Genomic DNA, 25778 nt, shown 5'->3' on the forward strand with positions numbered 1-25778 from the left:
CTGTTCAGTCTGTGTATCGTTAGAGTGAATGTTTGTGTAAATATTCTGTTTATAAAAACAAACAAACAAAAACCTTTTGTTCCTTTGCAGGTTCCATTACTCGGTGCTCCTACATCAAGTATCACTATTCCTCAGCTACGATACCCAAAAACCTCTCCTACAACATCACCAAGACAATAAGGCAGGACGAATGGCACGCCCTCCGTAAGTCTGCTGCTGTTTCTCCTTCTGTCATGTAAAATCCTTTCATTTTAAGTAGAGATGATCTGGGTTGAGTACATTTGTTTTCTGTCTCTATGCAGTTACATGTTCATATCATATCTATGAACAGATTCAGAATTCCTCCGTCTCAATAATGACTTTACTGACTTTCCTCCCTTCAAATTACAGTTTCAGCCATTAATAATATTCAAAGGAAAAGGTGGTAAAAAGGCAGGAAACTTACACTACAATTAAACCTTAATTAAATCAATCAGTGCATTATTATTTTTCCTTTAATTCATCAACACAGGCTCCTCTCTGCTGTTCTGCTGTTGACTAAGTTTTTCTGAAATTCACTTCTGTGGGACAAAGATGGCTGTAGTTGAGTCAGAGCAGGAGGTCCACCACAGCGCGCTCACTTCTTCCGTTCATCTGTTCACCACTTTGTTTTGGAACAAGAAATTTCTTCCACTTTTGACAATAATCCAATAATTAAGGATTGAAATCTGCTCAAAGAGCGGTCATCTGATTCTGGGGTATTTTCAGGGGGTTCTGTCTATTATTGTAGGGTCTTTTCTTTAAAATATAAAACATGCTGAGGTGATTGCTGTTGTGATTTGGAACTATATAAATAAAGTTAAAATTAACTGAAATACTAGAAACCATCCTCAGTGTCTCTGACAGCAGTGTGGTGGCTTGTAGAGTCAGAAACTAAGTCGCTGAGTTAAATGGAAAAACTCAAACCATCAGTCTGAATAGTCTTTAACTGTCAGGTGACAGAAAAGCTCTGCTCTAAAACCACACGTGTCATCTTCACAACTTTGACCTTCACATCTTTCTACAATATATTGAAGGTTGAAGCCATGGATGTATTTGTAAATACCAACTAAATTCTCTAATATTTAATACTTGTTCCTCTCCTTTTTATTGTTGTTATTATTATTATTATTATTTTATTACTACCACTGCCATTTTCTCTTATTTTCTTCTCAATATAACTGCACACTCTCTATATGCTCCTGTAAAGCTGAGGAGCCAAAGAATTTCATTATGGATAAATGTTTGTCTGTACACGACAATAAAACTTGAAACTTGAAATTTGCAATTTTCTGTTTATGTTATCTGAATAAATATTTAGTGTGCACCAGGTTCTTAGACTTGCACCATAAATGAAAGAATTTTATAAGAAATTGCAAAGTTTGCATGTAGAAACTGGAACTTCACCCACTGATTCAGTCCAGTGTGAATGTGAAAGAAAGAAGAAGAAACAGCCTCAGACGGCATCCTGATGACGGCCAGGCAGCTAAAAACACTGGACACAGGGCGGCATTAAAGACAAACAGCTTATACACTGTGCTGCAGGGCTTGCTGTATATTTGGCATTTTAAGCTCAATTATGCTTCAGCATAATATTGGTATGAATGACAACATCACACAGAAAGATAAATCAAACAAATATTAGTAACAAAAGAAAAGGAAAGAGCTGCTCTTTCTAAAGCTAGTGCTTAGACGTCACACTGAAAACTTCAGTTGTTCTGGCGAGGCCAACACTGCAGAAGGATTGTTGACAGGAAAGTTCCAGTTTAATGCTTAATCTTCTCTAAATATGTTGACACAGTTTTTGCTTTACAGTCATAACACACTAAGGGATTACGTGTTCCCAGGCTCAGGATCAGGCCTTTTGAAGACTCACACAATCACTGACAGCATTGAAAGCTCTGAGGTTATATTATGTAAAGGTGTCTCGTGCCACCAACACAGCTGTGAACACCAAGGCATGGACACTACGCTCCAGGACAGAGGGCACATGGGACACCAGTCACAGAAAACATCAAACTGTTCTTGGTGTTATTTTAAATGTTTTTCTGTAATATTTAATTTGCTATGTTTAGTATATTCTCTGTTACTTTGCAGTGTATGTTTTATTTTCCTTGCAATGATAAAAATCCTGGTTCTGGAGTTGGTGTGGCCCCATGTGTCTTCCTCTGTGGTTGTTTTCATTGCTGGTTGATGCACTAAAGCTAACGTCAGTGTTACCACAGATGTTAGCTTTACAACAAGAGAGGCTAAAGTTGCAATTAATCAGCTCTGTGTGAACACATTTAGCTACAATGTAACAAACATTCATTTACATTATAGTTCTGTGTTGCACTTGGTCATATTTCCTGCACTCAGCAGCAAATCCTCTGTTTTCCATGTCTTTGGCAGTTCATGGTTTTACATTCTGCAGACTCAACTCTATCAAGTTTTAAAAGGACATTATTGACCCCAAATCATATCAGGCTTTTTAGCTGCAGCCGAGGACAAAAGCCAACACATTGGTCTCAATAAGGGAAATAGTGGATCCAACATCTAATTAATTACTATCAATTTTATGTAGCCTGTAAGGGGTGTAATATATCCTATGAAGTATGTTAAATTGCACTTGCCTGTTTTGTAGAAATTAACACAGTCTGTGCCTGTTCCAATAAGTGGTGTCATTCTACCTCTTCATAGACATGGCCCAGGTCCCATTTTCTTTTTATGGACGCTTTGTTGTGATCGGGTAACTTTCATTGATAATAGCCTCCATGGTTTGGTACAAAGATGGGTTTCAAGAGGAGTTTCTTTTGGTATCTCGGGGAATAACCCTTTGGATTTCTCCTTGACTCTTATCTTATTTCTTGCTCTCTTATTTGTAGAAATTTGAAGAAACTTTGTCCTGGAAGTTAGAATTTTTCCTTTAGCAGTTGAAAGTCAATAAATGTGTCATTATTGTATAAGTCAGCAACAGTTCCAATATTTCTGTCCTTCCGTCTCTGCAGTATTGGGTCAGGAATATGATGAGAGAGGTCAGGGTTGCCCCATAGGGGTGTCCTTCTAAGAAAGGAGATATTTATTTTCAGAAGTGAGAGGGATTCCTGCCAGACGCAGAAGGTGTTTATTATCAAATAGTTTGTGAGCTTGGACATTTTTTTGTACCTAAAAATAGAACATCTTTTAATGGGGTTTCACCTCATGACATGTTGTTCTATTGGGACCCATCGAACCTCACTGCTCTCTGCATGTAGCCAGATCCAAACTGATCGGTACTGGGAGGCAAGATAATAGTTCCTAAAGTTTGGTAAATTAAGTCCTGCCCTTGAATATGGGGCCTGCAGAGAGGTGAGTTTGACTCTTGGATTTTTCTTTTGCCATATAAAAGAAGTTATAAGTTTATGAGGCTCTTTGGAGAAACTTTTAGGAACATTTGTAGGGAGACATTGAAATAAGTAAATGAATTTAGGCAAAGTATAAATTTTAATAGCATTTATTCTGCCTATGAGAGATAATGGAAAATCCATCCATCTCTGAATATTAAGTTTGGTTTGCTCCAACAGTTTGATATAATTTTGTTTGAATATTTGATCCTCGGATTTACCAATTTGTATACCAAAGTACGTGAAGCCATTATCACACCACTGTAATGGGTCAGTCAGAGCTCTAATACGGCTGTCTTGTATATTTAATGGCACAATCTCACTTTTGGTGTAGTTTAACTTGTATCCTGAGGCTGCACTGTATTCTTTGAGACACTTCATTAAGGAGAGAATTGATTTAAGAGGGTCCGTTATGTATATTAATAATAATAATAAGAAATTTTATTTATGAGCACCTTTCAAGTCACCCAAGGACACTTTACAATAGGATAAAACACTTAGTAAAACAATGGCAGAATAAGAACAATAAAACAAAAGCACAAGATAAAATTAACAAACTGTGGATTCACAGTGAATATGCAGATTTGAACAGATGGGATTTAAACTGGGGGAGAACCAATGTTTCTTATTTCTGGGGGCAGAGAGCTCCACAGCCTGGGAGCAGAGCAGCTGAAAGCTCTGCTTCCTATGTTGGTGAGGCGGAAGGAAGGTACAGCAAGCTGGATAGAAGAAGAACGGGCAGACCAGGTGGTCAGAAAGGTAAGGAGGAGCGAGGTTATGAATGGCCTTGAAGGTGAGCAGAAGGAGTTTGAATATTATTAGCCAGTGAAGTTCCTGAAGAACAGGTGATGTGCTGGTAGGAGGGGTTCTGCTGATAATGCGAGCAGCAGAGTTCTGAACCAGTTGAAGCTTATGGAGGGATTTTTGGGGGAGACCATGCAGAAGAGAATAGTAGGAGGTCATCTGCGTATAGAGAAAGTTTATGTTCACTTGTACCAAATTTGATTGCAGATATGGAGGCACTAGTACGAATGGCAGCGGCTAGTGGTTCGATCGCAATCGCGAAGAGCAAGGGGAGCTTGGACAAGCTTGTCTGCAGCCTCTGGTTAAAGAGAAAGTGCCTGAGAGCACATCATTTGTTGTGATATTGGCTCTGGGGGCATTAAAAAGTGTCCTAACATAACAGGTGAACTTCTCTCCGAAGCCCATAGCTTCCATCGCCTGAAATAGAAAGTTTGTCACATGCTTCATTAGCGTCCATGGAGATTGTTAGCAGGGGGTCTTGGTTTTTTTGAGCAGTGTTCAGTATATGGAGCAAACGTCGCACACTATCTGCTCCGTGCCTGTTTTTAATGAAGCCTGTTTGGTCAGCGTGTATTATCTTAGTCATGATGTCTTCCAATCTCAGTGCAATTACTTTAGATAATATTTTACAATCTGCATTTAAGAGGCTGAGGGGTCTGTAAGAGTCACATCTGTTTGTCCTTTCAGGATTAATGTGATTGTTGCGATTTCCAGTGACTCTGGTAATTTATTATTTTCTAAAGCTTCTTTGATCATATTCGTGAGTGGTGTCAGTAATTTATTAGAGAAAGCCTTATAATAATCGACCGAGAAGCCGTCTGGTCCAGGGGTCTTATTAATTTGTAAACACTTGAGGGCTCGAAGTACCTCCATCTCAGACATATCTGCATCAAGCAGTTCTTTGTCCTCATTATGTAATTTAGGAAGAGTTATTCCATCTATAAATCTTTTTGCAGCAGTACTGTCGGCCCCTCGCTCAGATTTATACAAATCTTCATAGAACCGTTTAAACTCTGCATCAGGAAGTTTATCATCTTCTGTTAATATTGTCTGTATAAATTTATCAGATGTTTCTTCCTTACTTTGCCAGGACAGTAGTTACTTGTTTTGTTTCCATATTCGTAGTAGTGATATCTAGTTCCTGCCATGGCTGCTTCCGCTCTGCTGGTGCATAAATGATCATATTGCATCCTTGTTTGTGTTAATGTATTGAGGTATTCTTCCTTTTTGGTGGCGTATTTTCCTGCTTCAGGTTTTTAATGTCAACCTCCAATTTGGTTATCTTCACTCTAATTTTTTATGACATAACCAAACCTCTCATAGAGGCTTTGAGAGCTTCCCAGACATTGGCACGTGAAGAGGAATTTGAATTGTCATCTAGGAATATTTCAATATTAGTGTTCATATATGAAATAAAGTCAGAGTCTCCTAGCATGTAACTTTTAAACCTCCACCTGTGGGTTGCAGGTTGTGACATGTTGGTAGCCCAGGAGAGTTTGATGGGATTATGGTCTGAAAAAGTAGCTGCTAAGCAGGAGCAATCTATCACCGTCACCATCATGTGGTACAAGAAACATCAATTCTAGAGTGTCTTATGTACTGGTGAAAAAGGAGAAGTTCCTCTGGTCTGGATGAAGGTTTCGCCACACATCAGTTAAGCCTATATCCTTCATACCTTGGTTCAGTGCTGTTGCTGCCTTGGAAAGTGAAGCTGTTTTGGGTGAGGACCGATCCAAAGAAGGATTTAGGACCAAATTAAAGTCTCCACCCACAATATACTGGCCCTCAATTGTAGCCAGTTTCATAATTAAGTTGTTAAAGAATAAAGGGTCGTCGTAGTTGGGCCCATATATATTTACCAAAGTTATCTTATTTCTGTTTATTTTAGAATCTACAAGTAAGAATCTGCCATTTTTGTCCTTTTCAACTGAGTTTAGTTGAAAGTTCAGGTGTTTATTAATAAGCAGGGAGACGTCTCTTGCTTTGGAAGTATATGACGAGTAAAAAACATTGCCCACCCAGGTCTACGTAATTTTAAATGTTCAGCGTCTGTGAGGTGACTCTCCTGGATAAACGCGACATCTACACTCTGCCTCTTTAAGGATGTCAGCATTTTCTTCCTCTTAATGGGTGAATTGATCCTCTAATATTCCAAGATATACAAGTTAGATGAACCGTAATTTTTTATATGAATATCCTGGACAGGTAAGTGTCATGGTATTCAACTCTGGGGATTTCTGAACACATTCCTGCTTTCCTGAGTTTCGATGTGGTGAAGCTCTGCACATGGGTATAATAGTAAGATACAGCCTAGACCAGGGAGCTGTGTGAACAGTTGTGTGAGTGTGAGTAAAATGTTTGGTAAGAGACCAAACATAACCCCAAAATGTTAAAGTAAAAACCCCTGTAACAAAACCACATTAGGTAGGTGACAGTAGTGGAGGCCCAGGCAGCTGCTAAGGTTGAAACTTTAGCCACACTCAGTGAAATATTTACAGCTAAGCACTGAATTTTACAGTCAGACATAGAACAAAACTGTATAAGAGATAAACTGGTTGATCAAGATGTGATCACAATCACCCAGTAGGGGGTTAATGTCATGATCATAAATGCTCACAAGATCTGTACTTTTATGAATTCGTACACATTATCTTAACTGACTAATGAACGATTGTCTCTATTAGGAACCAAATACCAGATTATCATAAGTCGTATCTCAGATTAGTCTGTATACTTGAGGGTGGTGAGTTTCTATGTCACTGCTTGATGTTATAGTCTTTTCTTCCTTCATGTCGCTCCCACCCCAAAGTTAACAATGGAGGCCTTCTCATCTGAGAGTATAGGAGCCAATTGCTTGTTTGTTGAAATCGCATTAGATCCCCCCCCGCCCCTCTGTTGGTCTTCCTTGGTCTCTTGTGTTCTGGGGGCCTCTGGATGTCTGGAGTTTTGATCTCCTCCATACCTGCTTCATGCCCTGGAGGACGGGGCTGTGGCCCCCCCACACCCTCTAGCAGATTATTACATGAAGGAACCTTTTAAAAAAACAAAAAACAAGCGCGTCCATGCTCACAGGTGTACACACGGGTGATCACACCCACAAACTACACCCTTTTTGGCTCCTACCTCAAAGCACACTGTGTTCTGTTGATCTTATGTGCTGCACAATAATGTTTAACATTTAGTATTTACTGTCATATTCCCATATATCATTGTGATGTTGTTTATTCTATTACTCTTGTTCTCTTCTGCTTGCTTTCTTTTTTCTTTCTCAGCAGGTGATCCAGGTGATCGATAGATGTTTTCTTTTCTCTGCCCATTCTGTTGGTTTTTGTCTTTTGCCCTTCTCCCCCGTCCCTCTTCTCAGCTGTTTCTCTTTCCCTCTTTCTTTCTCCCCTTCTTTCCCCCAGTCAAGTCTGTCCCGTATTCAGTAAGTGAAAATAAAATAAACAATAAAAGGTGAATCAAATGGACCATTACGGCAAGGCTGGGATGGTCAGTTTGGTAAAGTAAATCCGTTGGGCATCTTTCTTTGCCTTTAGACAATAATTCTGATGCAAAAGAGCCAAACGGGACAGGCAAAAAAAAAAGAAAAAAAAAAAAAAAAAAAAAGAAATCGCATTAGATCACTTTAGTCTACCCACTCGGCAGATCTTTCAGAGAACGTTGTGCTTCGGCAGGAGTGGAGAAAACTTTGATGGATCCCTGGTGCCTGATGTGAAGCTGGGCTGGGTACATCAGCGCATATTCAATCTCCTTTTCTTGCAGCCTCTGTTTCATGGAACTCATCTCGTCTGCGTTGCAGGTCTGCGCTGTAATCCGGAAAGAAAAATATCTTCTTATTCTCGTATGTCGTCTCTCCCCTACTTCTGGCCAGTCGGAGGACTTTCTCTTTGTCTCTGAAGTTCAGGAACTTAGCGATGAGGGCCGCGGTCTGTCCGACTTCTTCCCGACGTGGTGCGCTCTTTCAAGGGTGATGTGTGAGGTGAAGTTATCATTCCCCAGGATTTGTGGTATGACTTTCTCCAAAAATCCAACAGCGTCGCGGCCTTCTGCTTGCTCAGGGATGTTCAGTATCCTAAGGTTGGACCTCCTGCTGCGGTTCGTCAATTTTATCTTTGATTTGCGTTGTCAATTTCTCCATTTTGTCGACACCGTTGCGTGCATCTTTAATGTCGTCTTCGTTTGCGCTCACTCGCGCCTCCATCTCCTCAACCTGCTCCGGATTGAGAGAGGATTCAATTTTCTTCAGGGTTGTTTGTATGTCGGCCGTTTTTTTGTCAGTGTGGTTCGTGAGGTCCTCTTTAGTTTCCTTGATAGCATTGAGAAGTTTGCTAACTGGCTATTCCTCCTCCCCATCCGCCATATTTCTTGTTGCTACTGCGTGCAGGTGCCTGAAGTTTTATCCGTTTTCCTTCGTTTTGTGTGTCGACAATCATAACGTGCCGTCTCTGCAGATGCTTGTACAGATCCAAAGTATAATGTGATTGTTTCCTGTGCGCACTTTCCACTTTACTAACATGCTCTTGTCCTTTTGTGCAATAAAAATAAAAGTCATCTCCATATGTCTGCTACTGAAAGCTGTCTTTAACACGCCTGCACACAAACTGAAACCTGCACAGAAGGAAAAAACATATTTTATTTCTTTCTATCTGCCTGACATGCAGAGAACTGAAGAACGTTTGTAACTCAAGTAATCACATAATTGTAGCTGTAATGTAATTTTAGTACAGCAATACTTTACTGCATTACTGAAAAATGCCCAGCACTACAGAAACCCAGCACTGCCAGCGAGTGGTGCTGAGGTTAGTAGGATAGTCCATGATGGAGTTTGTTTAAGGACTTCTTCTTCACCACAGCTTCAAAGGTGTCCAGTTAGCAGCCAATCACAGACCAGCTTCTCTGATCTGTTTATTCAGTTTGTTGATGTCACCAGCTTTGATTCTGCCTCCCCAGCAGACTGCAGCACACTCCACTTGCCACAGCTAATCTTCAACACTTTGCTTCACATGTTGAAGGATCTGAGGTTACCGAGGAGGAGCCTGCTCATGCCTTATGCAGACTGGGTCTTGCAGTGCAATCAATGTAGATGTAGAAGCACGTTGAGGTAACTGTTGCTGTGATTTGGGGGTTCACCCTGGTACCTGTACTCCTCCATCACGTCAGCATCCGGTCCCAGGATACAGACAGGCCGTGTAATTGTTGTCTTCCTTCTGAAGTTGATCATCATCTTATATACTTTCAGAAGCAGACGATTTCTCGCAGACGACTCCCTAAAATCATCCACTAGCTCCTCCTGCTCCTCCTGCTCCCCACTAATACTTTCAACCACTGCAGAATTAATAGAGCATTTCTTCATGTTGAGCCAGAGCCATGAAAGTTCGAGGTGTACAAAGTGAAGAAGAATGAAAGCAGCACTGCCTCTTGTGCAGCTGCTGTACTCCACATCTTCAACTCAGACATGCCCGGTTTTGTCAGTACTGTCAGGCACAAAGTAATCCATGGGGTGGCTGTAGCTCAGGTGGCAGAGCAGGTCAGCCACTAATCAGAAGGTCGGTGGTTCGATCCCAGGCTGCCTCCTGACTGCATGCCAAATATCCTTGGGCAAGATACTAACCCCGTGTTTGCCTACTGGTGGTGGTCAGAGGGCCCGGTGGCGCCAGTGTCCGGCAGCCTCGCCTCTGTCAGTGCGCCCCAGGGCAGCTGTGGCTACAATGTAGCTGCCATCACCAGTGTGTGTATGTGTGTGTGAATGTAGTGTAAAGCACTTTGGGGTCCTATGGACTAGAAAAGCGCTATACAAATGCAGGCCATTTACCATGTTTACAGACATTTCTTGTAGCTTTTCTCTTTAGCTCTATGTGCAAAACTACTGCAGCTTTGTTGCTGGGTGATTCTTAGTCACCTGGGGTCCTTGGCTTGTGGTGGGAGTGCTGGTCTTGGCTGCCCATTGCCTTTAGTCCTCTGCAGCTCTTGCCATTGGCCATCGGGGCTCCGTGTGGGTCCTCCCTTTTCCTTTGTCACTGGGACGGACGGCCTCAGGTCAGAGGTCTTGGGGAGCTGTGACAGGCGTTACCTGCTGTCCAGCAGCCGAGTTCTCTAATGAGTATTTTTAGCAGCTTTGCTTTCACCATGAGATTCTTAATACTGGCTAGTCTTGGTAGGAGTAAAGCATGTGTGTGAATTAGACAGATGGGCGTGTTTGCACCTTTCTAACATCGTCATGAACAATAAACAGCTTGAAGTTAAACAAATTCTATTTGTTGATGAGCCAATCTTTGTTCGGCCCGAGCTGACACATCTATGTGCAGCCTGTCTCTGGAAGTGAAAGACCAGCTCCTGCTCTTAACAGCTCAGTAACCCCACTTCATCTCAGGCTTTCTAGGCTTTTTGGCCAGCAGGCAAAGTTTAATAGTTTGCTGTTCATCTTCACAGATGTCAACAACCACATCCACCCACACTGCCCGAGGCCTTGTATGGATTAAGTAAGAATGACAACGTAGTCTTGACTTTCATCAAGTGTGTGAAATTGAGCCCAGGCTGGGCTGACAATTTCTCTCACTCCTATTACACAGATTTAAGGAAACAGTGGGGTGACACTGACAGCGCTTCAAAGACTCGAAGATGAACATGTTACTCATTTGTTTCTGTCAGTCAAACAAAGCTGCAGCGACTCGCAGCAGAACTCGTGCAGCTGAGAACCAAAAAGGCTTTTCTGTTGTTGCTGAGCATCAAAGCAGCAGCAGAGAGAACAGAATATCCCACTTCCAGCCTGTCAGTGCTGGGACGTGTTTTCATACTGGAGCTCAGGGATTTTGTTTCTTCAAAAAGAATAACAAGCTGCAGAAAGCTGCCAGTGAGTGACAGTGTATCATCCGAGGCAGCGGCTAAAGGTTGTGGCTGAAGCTAATTGTTCCCCAGGCAGCCGCTCCCACTCAGTCTTATTGCACTGATATCGCAGCTGCAGTTGGTAATTATGTGGTGGAAGCCCTGCGAAAAGATGACAGGGGCTTTACACATTCAGAAGCTTTGGTTTACTGCTATTTAAAACATGCAGGTCACTGCTTTTGGACTTGTAAGCTGAGGAGGAGTAACCTGCACCCCTGCACTTCATCACCACTCCCACATAAACAAACAGAGATTGCCTCCCTCAGCATTTGGCTTATACAGGAAATTAAGTCATCCACAGGACTCTGTGACTCTGTGCTTGGATGTTGAATCTCATATATGCTTCCCAGTATTAGTGGAAACCAGTACACACCATCTGATATCAGGTTATGTTTATCTATGTAGACAGGCTGGTAGAGTTAGGTATCTGTCTCTCTGCCAGCTGTTGACCTCACTGTCCATAATATGTTGGTGTTTCTAAGCATGTAAATGAAATTCCCTTTGTTTCCTGGTCTTTTACTGTTTACGCGGTGATCGGTGAGCCTTCTCGATGAATTAAATTCACCTGCTGAAAAGTTTCCCATCTGGGTCAATGTCAGGCTTGGCTGCACTCGCTGCTTTTCCAAGTAATAATAAAATTATGTTTGAAGGTATAAGTTAGGGATAAAGGGAGGGAGCTAGCTGATATGGAGGAGAGAATGAAGGCAGACCAGGTGGAAGGTAAAAAGGCCAAGATCACATGAGGTGGAGTCAATCATGATGTAGTAATAAAGAGCTAATAGAGGTAATCTTGACCAAAAAAGAAGGTGTTAACAAGTTTGAAGATGGAAACTGAAAGGATAATGTTGATTGTTGTCACTGTGTACGTCTAGAAGGGAACGAGGAATTCTAGGGTAAGTTGGATGAAGTTGTAGAGAGTGTCTCCAGAGAGGACGCAGCAGAGATTGGTGCAGACTTCAGTGGACATAAGGGAATAGAGACAATAAGGAGGTGTAGGGTGGGGACGGTGTTGGATGGATGCAAAATGACAGATGTGAACAGGATGGAAATGACAGTGGTGAATACATATTTGAAGAAGACGAGGAGCACTCCGTCTTCTTAAAATATCCTATACAGAAAGTGGAAAGTGAAAGAGATGGGACACTACAAGGTGACGTCAGGAAAAGTGCAGCTAGGAAGCATTGGATGGTAATCTGTGAGGGCACAGGCCAATGATGCTGCAAAGAGTTCAGAGATTAGATGAGACAGACTCTGGGTGGGAGGGAAGATTACCAGGTGACTGACAGGGAGAACCACAATCTCCTCTTCCTAGAGCAGGAACAGGGGTGGTCTACAACTCAGGAGGCTGCAGGCTAATATTCCCTGTGTGCATGTTTGATCCAGGCCAGCTCCAAGGACCAAGAGGAGGGATTTGAGGAGATGGAACAGCCTCCAACTCCCGGCTTGTCCACCGTGTTTGCCCATTACTCTGGTGGTAGAAATGTGATAACAGGCTAACACTAGCTCCTAAAACTGTTAAACAAATGAAGGATTATGATCAGAGATTAGGTCAGAAGGGATCCCGAGGATATGGAAATGTGATTGAAAGGAAGGTTAACAGTTTTTAAAACTGATGGAAGTTTGAGGAGAGCCATGAAATGAGCTGCTCATGAAAACTGAATGTCAATTCACCATTACCGGAGGAAAGTCATGTGACAAACCTTTGGGTTATGAAAGACCACGACCTGCTATGAGCTGGTAACAACTGCAATAGGGGACTCACTAGATGTGCTTCTGGTAAAACAGGGCAGACCACCACAGAGAGGCAGATGTGCTTCAAGTGACTTCGAACATGGCGTGTTTGTTAGTGCCTTGTTGATGCCACAGGCCAGATGAGAATTATAATCAAGTAAATGGTAAATGGACTGGTTCTTATATAGCACTTTTCTACTCTCAGCACTCAAAGCGCTTTACACAACGTGTACGCACTGGAAAGCAGCTTGGGGTCAGCATCTTGTCTGCGCCAACCAACAATCTTCCCATTAGTAGGTGACGTGCTCGACCACCGGAGATGTAGCCACCCCACAGCTTGCAGAAGAGCATACATGCACACCACATCCATCCTTTTTACTAATGAGCTAGCAGACCACACCTGAAGATTACCTGAGACCACCTGAGTCCAGGAAATGAGGCTGTAATTCATACTAGCAAACTAAAACTGGACAATAGAGAGTTGAAATACACCCGGTCTTCAGAGTCTCAAGTTTTGCTGCAGTGTGGGGTTAGGAATGGGTGTGAATGAGGGAAGTTGTGTAAAGTGCTTTAAATGCTCAGAGCAGAAAAGCATGTTTTCTAAATGTTCATTATACATGATGGGTACATGATGAAACCCCCACACGAGAAGCATTATTACAGCAATTCTGAACTCTGCAGTTTTTCCATCTATTATCACGATTAGCAGACCCAGCCTCTCTGGGCTGCTTTTTTTAAGCATTATATTGCAAAAAGTGTCTCGATGCGTGCTCAACCATCCAGGTGAGTAAATCCCAAAAGGTCGTTTTTGTTCATCTGGACGTCTTCAGTAGGAGAACACTGCGTCTAATGAACAGAATCAACCTTTTGGGATATATTGCCAGAATTACTGACTCACCCTTCCGGTGTATGATTCCTTTGTTCCAGTGAAAGGAGCTCTTAATGCTTCAACACATTTTGGGCAATTTCATGCCCCCAGTAATGGGAACAGTTTAGGGATGGACCCTTCCTCTTCCACCACGACTGTGCACCAGTGCACAAAGCAAAGCTCATGAAGATACGTCCTTGCAAAGACGTGCAAAGAGTCCTGGTCTCAATCCAGTAGAATCCTGCTGGAATGAATTAGCATTGAGTGTCTGACCTCACAATGGTGCTTGTGGAAGAATGGTCAAAAATTCCCATAAACACTCCTAAACCTCGTGGAAAGCCTTCCTGTTATGGCTGCACAGGGTGGGCCGACATCATATTAAACCCAGATTAGGATTGGGACACATTCCTAGTTCACATTCATGTAAATCCAGACTAGTCAAAACTTCAGGAAATACAGAAAACTGTTTAATTTAGTATTCCACATCCAATGCTCTTTTATTGTATTGTACTGACTTTACTTTGAGTCCAATTCAAAAGGAGCATATATATATATTTTTTATTTGTCGTGATCCACACTGTTTACAGAGACAGTGAGCAACAGGACTCAAGTCAGAAGGACCCAAACACAGACTCTCAGACACAAGGTTTAAACTAAAAAAACTCAACTTTGTTTGCTGGCAGGGGAAAAACAAAACTACACTGGGAAATCTAAGGTCATGAGGAAACACAGCAATGAGGGAGGATGCGACACTGACACAGAGAAACACAGGGCTTAAATACACTGTGGGAATAATGAGGGGAATGAGACACAGAAGGAGAGCACAGCTGGGAGAAATCAGACATGACGAGACGGGAAGCAAAAGTCAATACATTCACCAGGACACAGACCTTCAAAGTAAAACAGGAAACATAACACACGGACTTGACTTTGGGATACAGCTGACAGGCAGACAGCGCAACTAAGAAACACAGAGACCACCAGGCGCAGAGAACATTAAAGAGCGGGACCCCCGACCGAGACAGTTTTATGTGATGCTATAAAACTTTGGTGTATTTGTGAAACCTCAGTTTAGAAAAATCACAGATTTGTAACAGAACGGGAAAGTACGAGACTTGTGTGTCACTACTGAGATAAAATGGGTTTGCGCCAGTGAACAGGAATCCCAATTATTGTAATCCCATTACTTTTTTCAAGTAAGGAGTAAAGTAAGGAATTGCTATTGCAAAAAAGTAATTAGATCACTGATATTTTCTCGCTGCATTACTGCGTCACTAAACCATGATTTTGCATATAATTTTTGCTTGATGCAATGTGCATAAAGTTAAAAGATTAAAACTAAGAAAAGACATTTTTAAAAAGAGACTTTTTCATGTGATTCCATTGGATGGATTATGGAGAAAAAATAGAATTGGGTTGAAATATCTGTTGCTTTATTACGTATTCAGGTTTTGTATCGTGTTTTTCAAAAGTAACTAAGTAATAAAGTAACCAATTACTTTTGAAAATAAGTAGTCAGTCTTTGTTGGAGAAGTAATTGGTAACTAAATACTATTTTCAGTAACTTGACCAACGCTGCCAGTGAACACTGGATCTTGCAAGTAGGAAGTGATCTATTATAAACAAATCTGTGCCAGTCGTCTCTAATCTTCATTTGTAATCTTTGCTCTCAGTGTTGCTTCAAACCAAACCGGCTTTCTTAGAGCTAAACGTCTTGTTACTGTATCTGGAACAAACTGTCCAATAACATCAGCCAAACTGAAGCAGCATTCAGGCTCTTTTGAACAGCTGCCAGATGCATTGAGTTGATTTCTTCTTGCAGAAAATGATCATTTTCAAACTTGCCCTTTCAGTCTACCATATGTTCAAAGCTGATGAGAGAAGGGCCGATACATGCAGTATTTATTTACGAGGTCCAAGACTCATCGAGCTGCAGGTACGAGGGCATCCCCTTACATCAGTGCTGTTGGTCTTTTCTGTCCTTTCCCCTTCTGTCAGTCTAGGATCATCATATTCTGTGCCAACAGTCATCTTGTGTTGTGACAGGGATTCAAGCTTTAAAAATATCCTGCATGCACTGTTGCTGAGTTAAATGAATTACACTTTATGATGATAACAACTGGCACAGAAATCACCATATTTAAACCTAATGAAAACGGTTTCTGACTGACAAGACAAACATTACTCACAAACACACAAACACATAAGCATGCAGTGTATCTGCAGGTTTCAGGCTTGAGCATCATCTAATATTGCTATGGACTCATGCTTTCTTGTGACCAATAGGAAAAATAATTAAGCATTATTAACGAGGCTGAAACCTCAGAGAAACGCAGCGCTGTCAGTCCTGGATGACCTCATTAAAATTTTATGTTTCAGGCACTCGCGATTATTGGTTCAGTTGTATTCACCCACGTGACCACAACCCCTGCAGGACAAGTGATTCATCCCTGCTCATAATTACAAACCCTTAGTGTGGGGGGAAGAGCTCTAAACCATCTCAGTCCAGCAGATCAACAACTGTCTAATAAAGACAGCTCACATGGAAAGCCGATTCACTGGTGCGATTCTCACGCTCATGTTTGTCAAAGCACAAGCTCCAGTCCTCCTCCGTGTTCATACAATGTGCAAAAATACCTAGATCGAGTCAAATACTGAACTGACTGTGAATGCTTAGGAGCGTGGGTCGGCCCCAGCATGAATGAAAAACTGTTGGTGTCGTAAAGAAAATTGGCAGCTATAAGACTGGCTGATCAAACAAAAGCATCGTTTTCTGTGAGAGGGAAATGTCTGTGAAGGTTCTCAGTCATCCAGGCCATGGTAGTCTAAGGAGCTTGGAAAGAAAATCGTCTGGACTTCTTAGGTTTCTTGAAGACGTTTACCTCTCATCTGAGAAGCTTCTTCAGTTCTAAACCCAAAGGATGGAGTCCCAGGTGTTTAAACCCTAGTGGGAGTTGTCCCTTATTGATATTTTGCATTTAGTCATGTAACAGAAAAACACATCAGGATGGAAAATGTTTGAAAAATACAGCTCAGTGAAGAAATGTTTAACATCTTCCTTCGATTTTAATGACTGGGGATCTGACCATGCTTCCAAAGAAAAGGTCGAAAGGTTACCAAAACATTAAGAAACCAACAAACAAAAACACATGAATCCATCTTTTCAACAGCAGAATGAAGATGAACCTATGAAAAGGCTAATCCGACAACACGTCACTGATCAGGTATGCAGTGATAGTCTGGGTATGAAGGCAGGTAGATTTCTACTTCTGCACCCGCGTCGCCCAAATAACAGAAGAGACCAGGTCGCAGTCAAAAGGAATCATGCAGCAGAAATAAACACTGATATTCTTCTTTAAATAAGCAGATTCTGTTGTTCTCTGCGATATTTACACGATAGTCGTACCTGGTAGATAACCAATGAGCTTCACTAAAACTGTGATTTAGTGGAAAATTCCAGTTTAAAAGCAGAACAAAGTTTATTTCATCCTTACTTTGATGTGTGTCGTGTCAGTGCATTGCTGTAATTTCCTTACATTTAATGTGTTGCCATAGCAGCAGAAAGATGATGAGTCCGTGCTGCATTTTCTTCCCTTACTGCTTCCTATTCGTTAATCCGGTTAGTCACATCACAGAGCTTCTGTATCCACCAGCCCAGAAATCCTCGAGTCATTTATGGTGACTTAAGTGAGGAAGAAGAGGAGAGAGAGACAGAGCTTAGCTTACTATTACCAGCTGCCACAGAAGATTTCACAGTGTCGCACGATGTTCTTAGTATACTGTAATTACCTCCAAGTTAGCCACCTAAAGCGCAGCATCGTTGCTCTCTATACACAGTAAAGCATGTGGTGAACAGAACGCTGGAGGAAGCTCATCAAATACATTAAACCCTGTTACAGTTTTATTAGTGGTATACATGTGAAATCAGATTAGCACAGCGTTTCATATGAAGAACATTTAGCAACAGCCAAACACGGTGGTGGTGTTAGATCATTGATGGAACCACGTGTGGCGATGAGTTCATCTCCTGAAGCTCAAACACACAGAATCCAAAACGCATCAGCAAGTCCAGCTGTGAATGGCTCAAAACCAAAATGAAGGTTTTGAAGTTGCCCAGTGAAAGTTGTGGACGTCTTTTCAATGCCAGACTTTTTAATATTGCTTCTGTCAGCTCTGCTGTCACAGGTTTACTCATGTTTGCCACTGGGTGGCTGAAGCTCAGGAGGTGGAGCAGTTTGCATGTCTGAGTATGAATGTGTGTGACTGTAGTTAGGAAGCACTCAGTTTAGAGAAAGTGTGCGATTGGGTGAAAGTGGCATGTTGTCTAGAGCACTTTGAGTAATCTGTGAGAGAGAAGCGCTAAATAAGAATCAGTCCATTCACTGTGCGAACAGATGTTGCACTATTGGCTTGATTAAGGAACACATTAGGCTGACATCTGGAGCTGAAACTGTTCTGGGCCAGCAGTGTGTCTGCAACTGACCTTGTGCTGGCCCATGTGTGGGCCACCAAAGAGCCGTCATTCTTTGCAGCATGTGGGCCATGTGTAAGCACATTGTGTGGGCCAGATCCAGGCCATACCAGTTTTGCAATGTGGGCATGTGTGAGGAAATGCAGAAGGATCAGCAGGGAGATACAGAGGTACACAGACAATCCAAAGAGGAACGGGGTGAACACACACGATATATAAACACAGAGGGAAACGAGGAAATTGCACACAGGAGGGAGACACAGCTGACACTAATCAGACGAGACAAGGCCGGGAGGAAGAAAAACCGGTTACACTGAAGCACAGGATGCCAGACTCTCCAGAGTAAAACAGGAAGCATGAACATGAGACACAACACAAGGAACACGAGGGAGGCACAGAGAACATCTAAACACTGGAAATAACCACAAAACTAACTAAATGAATGAATATTAATAATCACAAAACATAAACACGGAGTCTCCAGACTCTGGTCCCTGACATGAGCTAAAACAAACGTGAGCAGCTCGCCGGGGGATGCTTCTCACAGGCCGGTGGCAAAACGTGCGCATTGACAAAGACTGTCGAGCAAACTGCTTCACAACTTCTCTCAGTCCATCGACGATCACAGCCACGTTCATTTCCTCCTACAATCAGGAGCAAAACAGGAAACTTGTAAAAATGAACAATATATAATCCAACTGCTCTTTTAAACTCATTAAACTCACTGCACTCCTTCTAAAAGGGAAAAATACTTTAACCATTTAAACATGGATTTCAAAGGTTTTCATATTTCAACACATTTTAATAACTGGCAGTTTTAACCTGGTTACAAATAAATAACTTGATTAATTGAAATGAATAAACCAAAAAAACAGGAAAATGTAAAATTATTATTTTTTAAACACATGTACTCAATAAATCAGCAGACTAACATATAATATCCATCCATACATTCTCTTATCCTTTTCAGGTTCATGGGGGGGTGGAGCCAAGAGGCGGGGTCCACCCTGGACAGGTCGTCAGTCTGTCGCAGGGCTCACACACAGACAACCATTCACACTCACATTCACACATACGGCCAATTTAGAATCAGCACTTCACCAAACCTCACTAACTGCATGTCTTTGGACGGTGGGGGGAACCCACACAAACATGTCTCCTGCTGATACCAACATTGTTGACATTCATCAACAATGTTGGTATTTGTAAAAAATTATTATATATATTAATCGTGTAAATTTCCTGCACCTGTAATAGACGTCCAGATGAGTCACGACGTCCAAAAAAAATGACCCAAAGTTCAAATGTCGAGCGTCATGTTGACATCCAAGTTGGGTGATGATTGGATGTCCAATTGTGGACCTAGTTTGGTCGTCGTATGGATGTCCAGAATAAGTCACTGGCCGACGGACCCAATATAGACATGATCTGAAACTGGGAAGTGAAACATCTTCAGAAAACATCCATTTGCCTCCTTTCAAGACTAAATCAAGAGTACATATGACTTAAGGTTAAGCAACAAATTGTATTGTGCAAATTGTTTTGGTTCATCAGGGGGAAAAATATCACACTGATTCTGTAAAAGTCTCAAAATTAACAAAAACTGCATGTATCAGATATGATATACTGCTCGTTAATGCAATCACTTTGCATGGCTTTTCTCGGTAAGGTGAATTACATATTACCAAAGCAGTATGAAACTAGTTTACTGGTTTCATACCCATTTTGCACGCTAAACGTCTCTCACGGGATACAAACATACCGGACAGAAAATGTCTGTTGTTTTCCTTTCACAGTGGAGGTGGAAGTGCTTCCTGTTGTGAGCTACATTAAACCTTATGCATGCCCTGAACACTTATTTCCACACCTGCATCTTCCATCAGGGGTTAAACTGAATGAACAGACAATGTAAAATGTGCACACAGATCAAACAGCTCCAGAATTTGTTGTTTTGAGCTCCATTGTTTACTACCATGCAGCTGCATTTAAAGTTGCTTTAAAATGTGACAGATAGGATGCGTTTGTGTGTGGGTTTGCACATCTTGAATACAAGCATCACTGAGCCAGGACCTCAGTGTAATGGAAAAACTGTGTTGAGCTTTAAAGCTGTGTGGCATCAGGTTTGTCAAGTTGGCTTCTCAGCACTGTCGCTTATCTCCCCAGTGCACATGGGCAGCAGGATAGCTCTGCAGTCTGGAAAACCAAGGTCATCTCCCTCTGTGGCGAACAGAAACAGTACTGCTCAGATGCAGCCTGCACTGCCAAAGACTAACTGCTAGATGCTGAAAAAAGCAAATAAACAGGTTTATTACATTTGTCAGAACTTCACATTCAATTTCAATGGTTTCCCTGCACAGGAGGAAAAACAGATGGAATTTCTATCCATTCTGGAAAAGACTAAAAAAACAAAAACATTTTCATACAATAAAATCTCAACTGAAACAAGACAATCCACTGTGGAAACTCAGTGAAACTAAATTAAAAACACAAAGTCAAAATGAAATGAAAATAAAAACTAATTAGAAAATACAAAACTATAATAACTCTGATTAGGATGTCGTTTGGACTGGAGGTCTGCCCAGCGCTACCAGAGCAGAGCAGAATAGCAGACACACAGGACACCTGCAAGGACCTGAACAGCCCACAGACCAACAGGAACCGTGATAAAGGTTGTCCACGGCCAAATACCACCAGAGACAGGTGCTGAAAAACCAGCTAAATGTAAGGAATAATATCCAAGGCATCGATGCGTACGCCCTACTGGTCATCAGATACTCAGCTGGAATAATAAACTGGCCTCCAGACGAGACAGATGCCACTGATGTCGAGACACGTCAAGTCACGACGCAAAAACTCCTCACAGTGCACGGAGGAGGCCTCTGTCTGAAGTCCAGCACCTAAGGCTCTGTGAGCAACAAGGCAAGGCAAGGCAAGGCAAGTTTATTTGTATAGCACAATTCAACAACAAGGTGATTCAAAGTGCTTTACAGAGACATTAGAAACAAGAACAAATAAAAAGCATGATTTAAAATTGATTAAAACAAGCAAATAAACTAACTAACTAATTAACAAACAAACAAACAAACAAACAACAGTATATAAAATCAAAACAGATAAAATCAGAACAGATAAAATCAGTAGTTAAATGTAAGTTTTGAAATTTAAGCTTAAAGTGTGGATTTGGTGCTTTATTCAAATGCAGCTGAGAACAGGTGAGTCTTCAACCTGGATTTAAATAAACTGAGTGTTTCAGCTGATCTGAGGCTTTCTGGGAGTTTGTTCCAGATATAAGGAGCATAAAAGCTGAATGCAGCTTCTCCGTGTCTGGTTCTGACTCTGGGAACTGATAAAAGACCAGATCCAGATGACCTGAGGGATCTGGATGGTTCATACTGGGTCAGGAGGTCATTGATGTATTTTGGTCCTAAACCATTCAGAGCTTTATAGGCCAGCATCAGAACTTTAAAGTCTATCCTCTGACGGACAGGCAGCCAGTGTAAAGACCTCAGAGCTGGACTGATGTGGTCCACTTTTTTGGTCTTAGTGAGGACTCGAGCAGCAGAGTTCTGAATGAGCTGTAGTTGTCTGACTGATTTTTTAGGTAGACCTGTAAAGATGCTGTTACAGTAATCAAGCCTACTAAAGATGAATGCATGGACTAGTTTTTCCAGGTCCTGTTGAGACATCAGATCTTTTATCCTTGATATATTCTTGAGGTGATAGTAAGCTGACTTTGTTATTGTCTTAATGTGTTTTTCTAAGTTTAGGTCTGCATCCATCACTACACCCAAATTTCTCGCCTGGTTTGTGGTTTTTAGATGTATAGATTGAAGTTCTCTGGTGACCTGTAATCGTTTTTCTTTGGCGCCAAAGACTATTACCTCAGTTTGTTTTTGTTTAGCTGGAGAAAATTGTGGCACAACCAGTCATTGATTTCCTCAATGCATTTACCAAGAGCCTGTACAGGGCCTCGGTCTCCTGGTGACATTGTGATATATATTTGTGTGTCATCTGCATAGCTGTGATAGTTTATTTTGTTGTTGTTTATAATCTGTGCCAGTGGGAGCATGGAGATGTTAAACAGAAGGGGTCCCAAGATGGAACCTTGGGGAACTCCACATGTGATACTTGTCTGCTCAGATGTGAAGTTACCTATTGATACAAAGTATTTCCTGTTTTCTAAGTATGTTTTGAACCAGTTTAGTACAGTTCCTGAAAGACCTGCCCAGTTCTCCAGTCGTTTGAGTAATATGTTGTGGTCAACTGTATCAAATGCTGCACAGAGATCCAGTAAAACTAGGACTGACATTTTTCCACTGTCTGTATTCAGACATATGTCATTAAACACTTTGGTCAGAGCGGTTTCAGTGCTGTGGTTCTGTCTAAAACCTGACTGGAAGGCATCGTAGCAATTATTCTGTTTTAAGAAGTAACTGAGCTGTTGAGAAACTGCTTTTTCAATGATCTTAAAAACGGGAGATTTGAGATCGGCCTGTAGTTGTTCATTTGTGTCTTGTCAAGATTGTCCTTTTTCAGTATAGGTTTGATTACAGCAGTTTTTAGTGATTCTGGAAACACACCTGATAATAAAGAAAAGTTGACGATCTGTAACAGGTCTGACTCTAAAGTCAACAGAAAGGGGAGGAGGACCAGCGAGTGCCACGGCCATAAATTAGGATGAAACACGGAACATCAGGAAAATGGGTCCCTGAGCTGCTCCAAGAATGCCTCAGGCACCTGGAGACAGATGGTGATAGACTCGGTAGAATTACAGTTGTTAGAGGTAGAAGTAGAAGCGTAATTAATCCCTTTCGCTGACGATGCAGTTCTGTTGACTTCATCGGGTGGTGGCCTCCAGCTTCCAAATGGCCAAAGCAAAGCCTTATCTTCCTCCTAAAGACCTAGAAAAACGTGTTCATGCCTTCATCCCTTCTAGACTGCAATGCTTTCTGTTTGGGTCTCCAGCACTCGTCTCTCCATCACTTGCACTTAGTCCAAAATGCTGCTGCACATCTTTTAACAGGTGTTAGAAGGTATGAATACATCACTCCAGTTTTATTATTATCATTATCGTATTGAAGTTAAGATTCTTTTACTTACTCTCAAAGTTTTAATTGGTACGGCGCCCAGTTACTCAAGCAAACTCCTCAACATATATAAGAGCGCTGAGATCATCCAGCCAGATGCTCTTAGTACAGATTGAGTGAAGTGATAACTGAGCTGTCGATTGACCTTTTGATCCACATCCCTACTGTGCAATGTTCCCTCTAAGCTGCGCGCGTGTGCAATTTCACACTGCTGGCGTCTCTGCGCACAAAAAATCTACCTGAATTGAAATTAAAATGAAAACTTTAACAATTCTGTTCTGCAGTGTTAGTCAGTGACTGGCTGCTCCCGTAAGGGATTACGTTATCCCATAGTCCAGCCAATGATGCGATTCACATTCGTATGCAGCTAATCAACGTGGTTGACTGACAGCGTCCTTATGTGCCGGTGTTTTAGCAAAGCGGCTGATGTGGAGTGAAGCCACGTTAATGACAACGTGTACAACCATTGGAGATGTGAGCAGGACAGACGGAACAACTGACAGGAAAAGTGTGGACTTTATACCAGTTTGTAAATCGTGTTGATCGGCCACGTAAAACCAGAGTTATGATAAAATATCTGCAATGTTTGTTTTTCTTCCTGAATACTGTCGTTGTTTATATTTACTGCGGGAAGAAACGGTAAAAACAGCGTTTTATAAGGAAAACGCTCGAAAGCCTGTGAGCCAAACCCCCCCCCCCCCCAAAAAAACCCCCAGCCTTTCCTATTGGTGGCAAAATGTACCATGTTTAGGAAGGGGGAAGTTTTAGGAGTGACAGCGTGTTTGAGATGTGAGATGTTTGCGGCGTTTAGCGTAAATCTTGTGTAGTTAGTGTGTAGTTAGTGTGTAGTCAGTGTGTAGTTAGTGTGTAGTTAGTGTGTAGTGAGTGTGTAGTCAGTGTGTAGTCAGTGTGTAGTTATTGTGTAGTTAGTGTGTAGTTAGTGTGTAGTCAGTGTGTAGTTAGTGTGTAGTCAGTGTGTAGTTAGTGTGTAGTGAGTGTGTAGTGAGTGTGTAGTTAGTGTGTAGTGAGTGTGTAGTCAGTGTGTAGTTAGTGTGTAGTTAGTGTGTAGTCAGTGTGTAGTTAGTGTGTAGTCAGTGTGTAGTTAGTGTGTAGTTAGTGTGTAGTTAGTGTGTAGTTAGTGTGTAGTGAGTGTGTAGTCAGTGTGTAGTTAGTGTGTAGTCAGTGTGTAGTTAGTGTGTAGTCAGTGTGTAGTTAGTGTGTAGTTAGTGTGTAGTCAGTGTGTAGTTAGTGTGTAGTCAGTGTGTAGTTATTGTGTAGTTAGTGTGTAGTCAGTGTGTAGTTAGTGTGTAGTCAGTGTGTAGTTAGTGTGTAGTTAGTGTGTAGTCAGTGTGTAGTTAGTGTGTAGTCAGTGTGTAGTTATTGTGTAGTTAGTGTGTAGTTAGTGTGTAGTGAGTGTGTAGTCAGTGTGTAGTTAGTGTGTAGTTAGTGTGTAGTCAGTGTGTAGTTAGTGTGTAGTTAGTGTGTAGTCAGTGTGTAGTTAGTGTGTAGTTAGTGTGTAGTTAGTGTGTAGTGAGTGTGTAGTCAGTGTGTAGTTAGTGTGTAGTTAGTGTGTAGTTAGTGTGTAGTCAGTGTGTAGTTAGTGTGTAGTCAGTGTGTAGTTAGTGTGTAGTTAGTGTGTAGTTAGTGTGTAGTTAGTGTGTAGTGAGTGTGTAGTCAGTGTGTAGTTAGTGTGTAGTCAGTGTGTAGTTAGTGTGTAGTCAGTGTGTAGTTAGTGTGTAGTTAGTGTGTAGTCAGTGTGTAGTTAGTGTGTAGTCAGTGTGTAGTTATTGTGTAGTTAGTGTGTAGTCAGTGTGTAGTTAGTGTGTAGTCAGTGTGTAGTTAGTGTGTAGTTAGTGTGTAGTCAGTGTGTAGTTAGTGTGTAGTCAGTGTGTAGTTATTGTGTAGTTAGTGTGTAGTCAGTGTGTAGTTAGTGTGTAGTGAGTGTGTAGTCAGTGTGTAGTTAGTGTGTAGTTAGTGTGTAGTCAGTGTGTAGTTAGTGTGTAGTGAGTGTGTAGTCAGTGTGTAGTTAGTGTGTAGTTAGTGTGTAGTCAGTGTGTAGTTAGTGTGTAGTTAGTGTGTAGTGAGTGTGTAGTCAGTGTGTAGTTAGTGTGTAGTTAGTGTGTAGTCAGTGTGTAGTTAGTGTGTAGTCAGTGTGTAGTGAGTGTGTAGTTAGTGTGTAGTCAGTGTGTAGTTAGTGTGTAGTTAGTGTGTAGTGAGTGTGTAGTCAGTGTGTAGTTGGTGTGTAGTCAGTGTGTAGTCAGTGTGTAGTTAGTGTGTAGTGAGTGTGTAGTTAGTGTGTAGTTAGTGTGTAGTTAGTGTGTAGTCAGTGTGTAGTTAGTGTGTAGTGAGTGTGTAGTTAGTGTGTAGTTAGTGTGTAGTCAGTGTGTAGTTAGTGTGTAGTTAGTGTGTAGTGAGTGTGTAGTCAGTGTGTAGTCAGTGTGTAGTTATTGTGTAGTTAGTGTGTAGTTAGTGTGTAGTCAGTGTGTAGTTAGTGTGTAGTCAGTGTGTAGTTAGTGTGTAGTGAGTGTGTAGTGAGTGTGTAGTTAGTGTGT

At 41.6% G+C, this 25778-nt stretch overlaps 1 protein-coding gene across 1 annotated transcript in view; it reads left to right on the forward strand.

Annotated features, from left to right (window-relative positions):
- Positions 1-25778, forward strand: part of tmem178bb (transmembrane protein 178Bb) — an 84740-nt gene that overhangs the window by 36685 nt on the left and 22277 nt on the right. Inside the window, exon 3 of the mRNA XM_076875749.1 lies at positions 91-204. Within this exon, the coding sequence (XP_076731864.1) occupies positions 91-204 (114 nt within the window). The remainder of the gene's footprint in view (positions 1-90; positions 205-25778) is intronic.

This window comes from Maylandia zebra, linkage group LG17 (assembly GCF_041146795.1).
Source record: "Maylandia zebra isolate NMK-2024a linkage group LG17, Mzebra_GT3a, whole genome shotgun sequence".
Classification (NCBI taxonomy): Eukaryota; Metazoa; Chordata; class Actinopteri; order Cichliformes; family Cichlidae; genus Maylandia; species Maylandia zebra.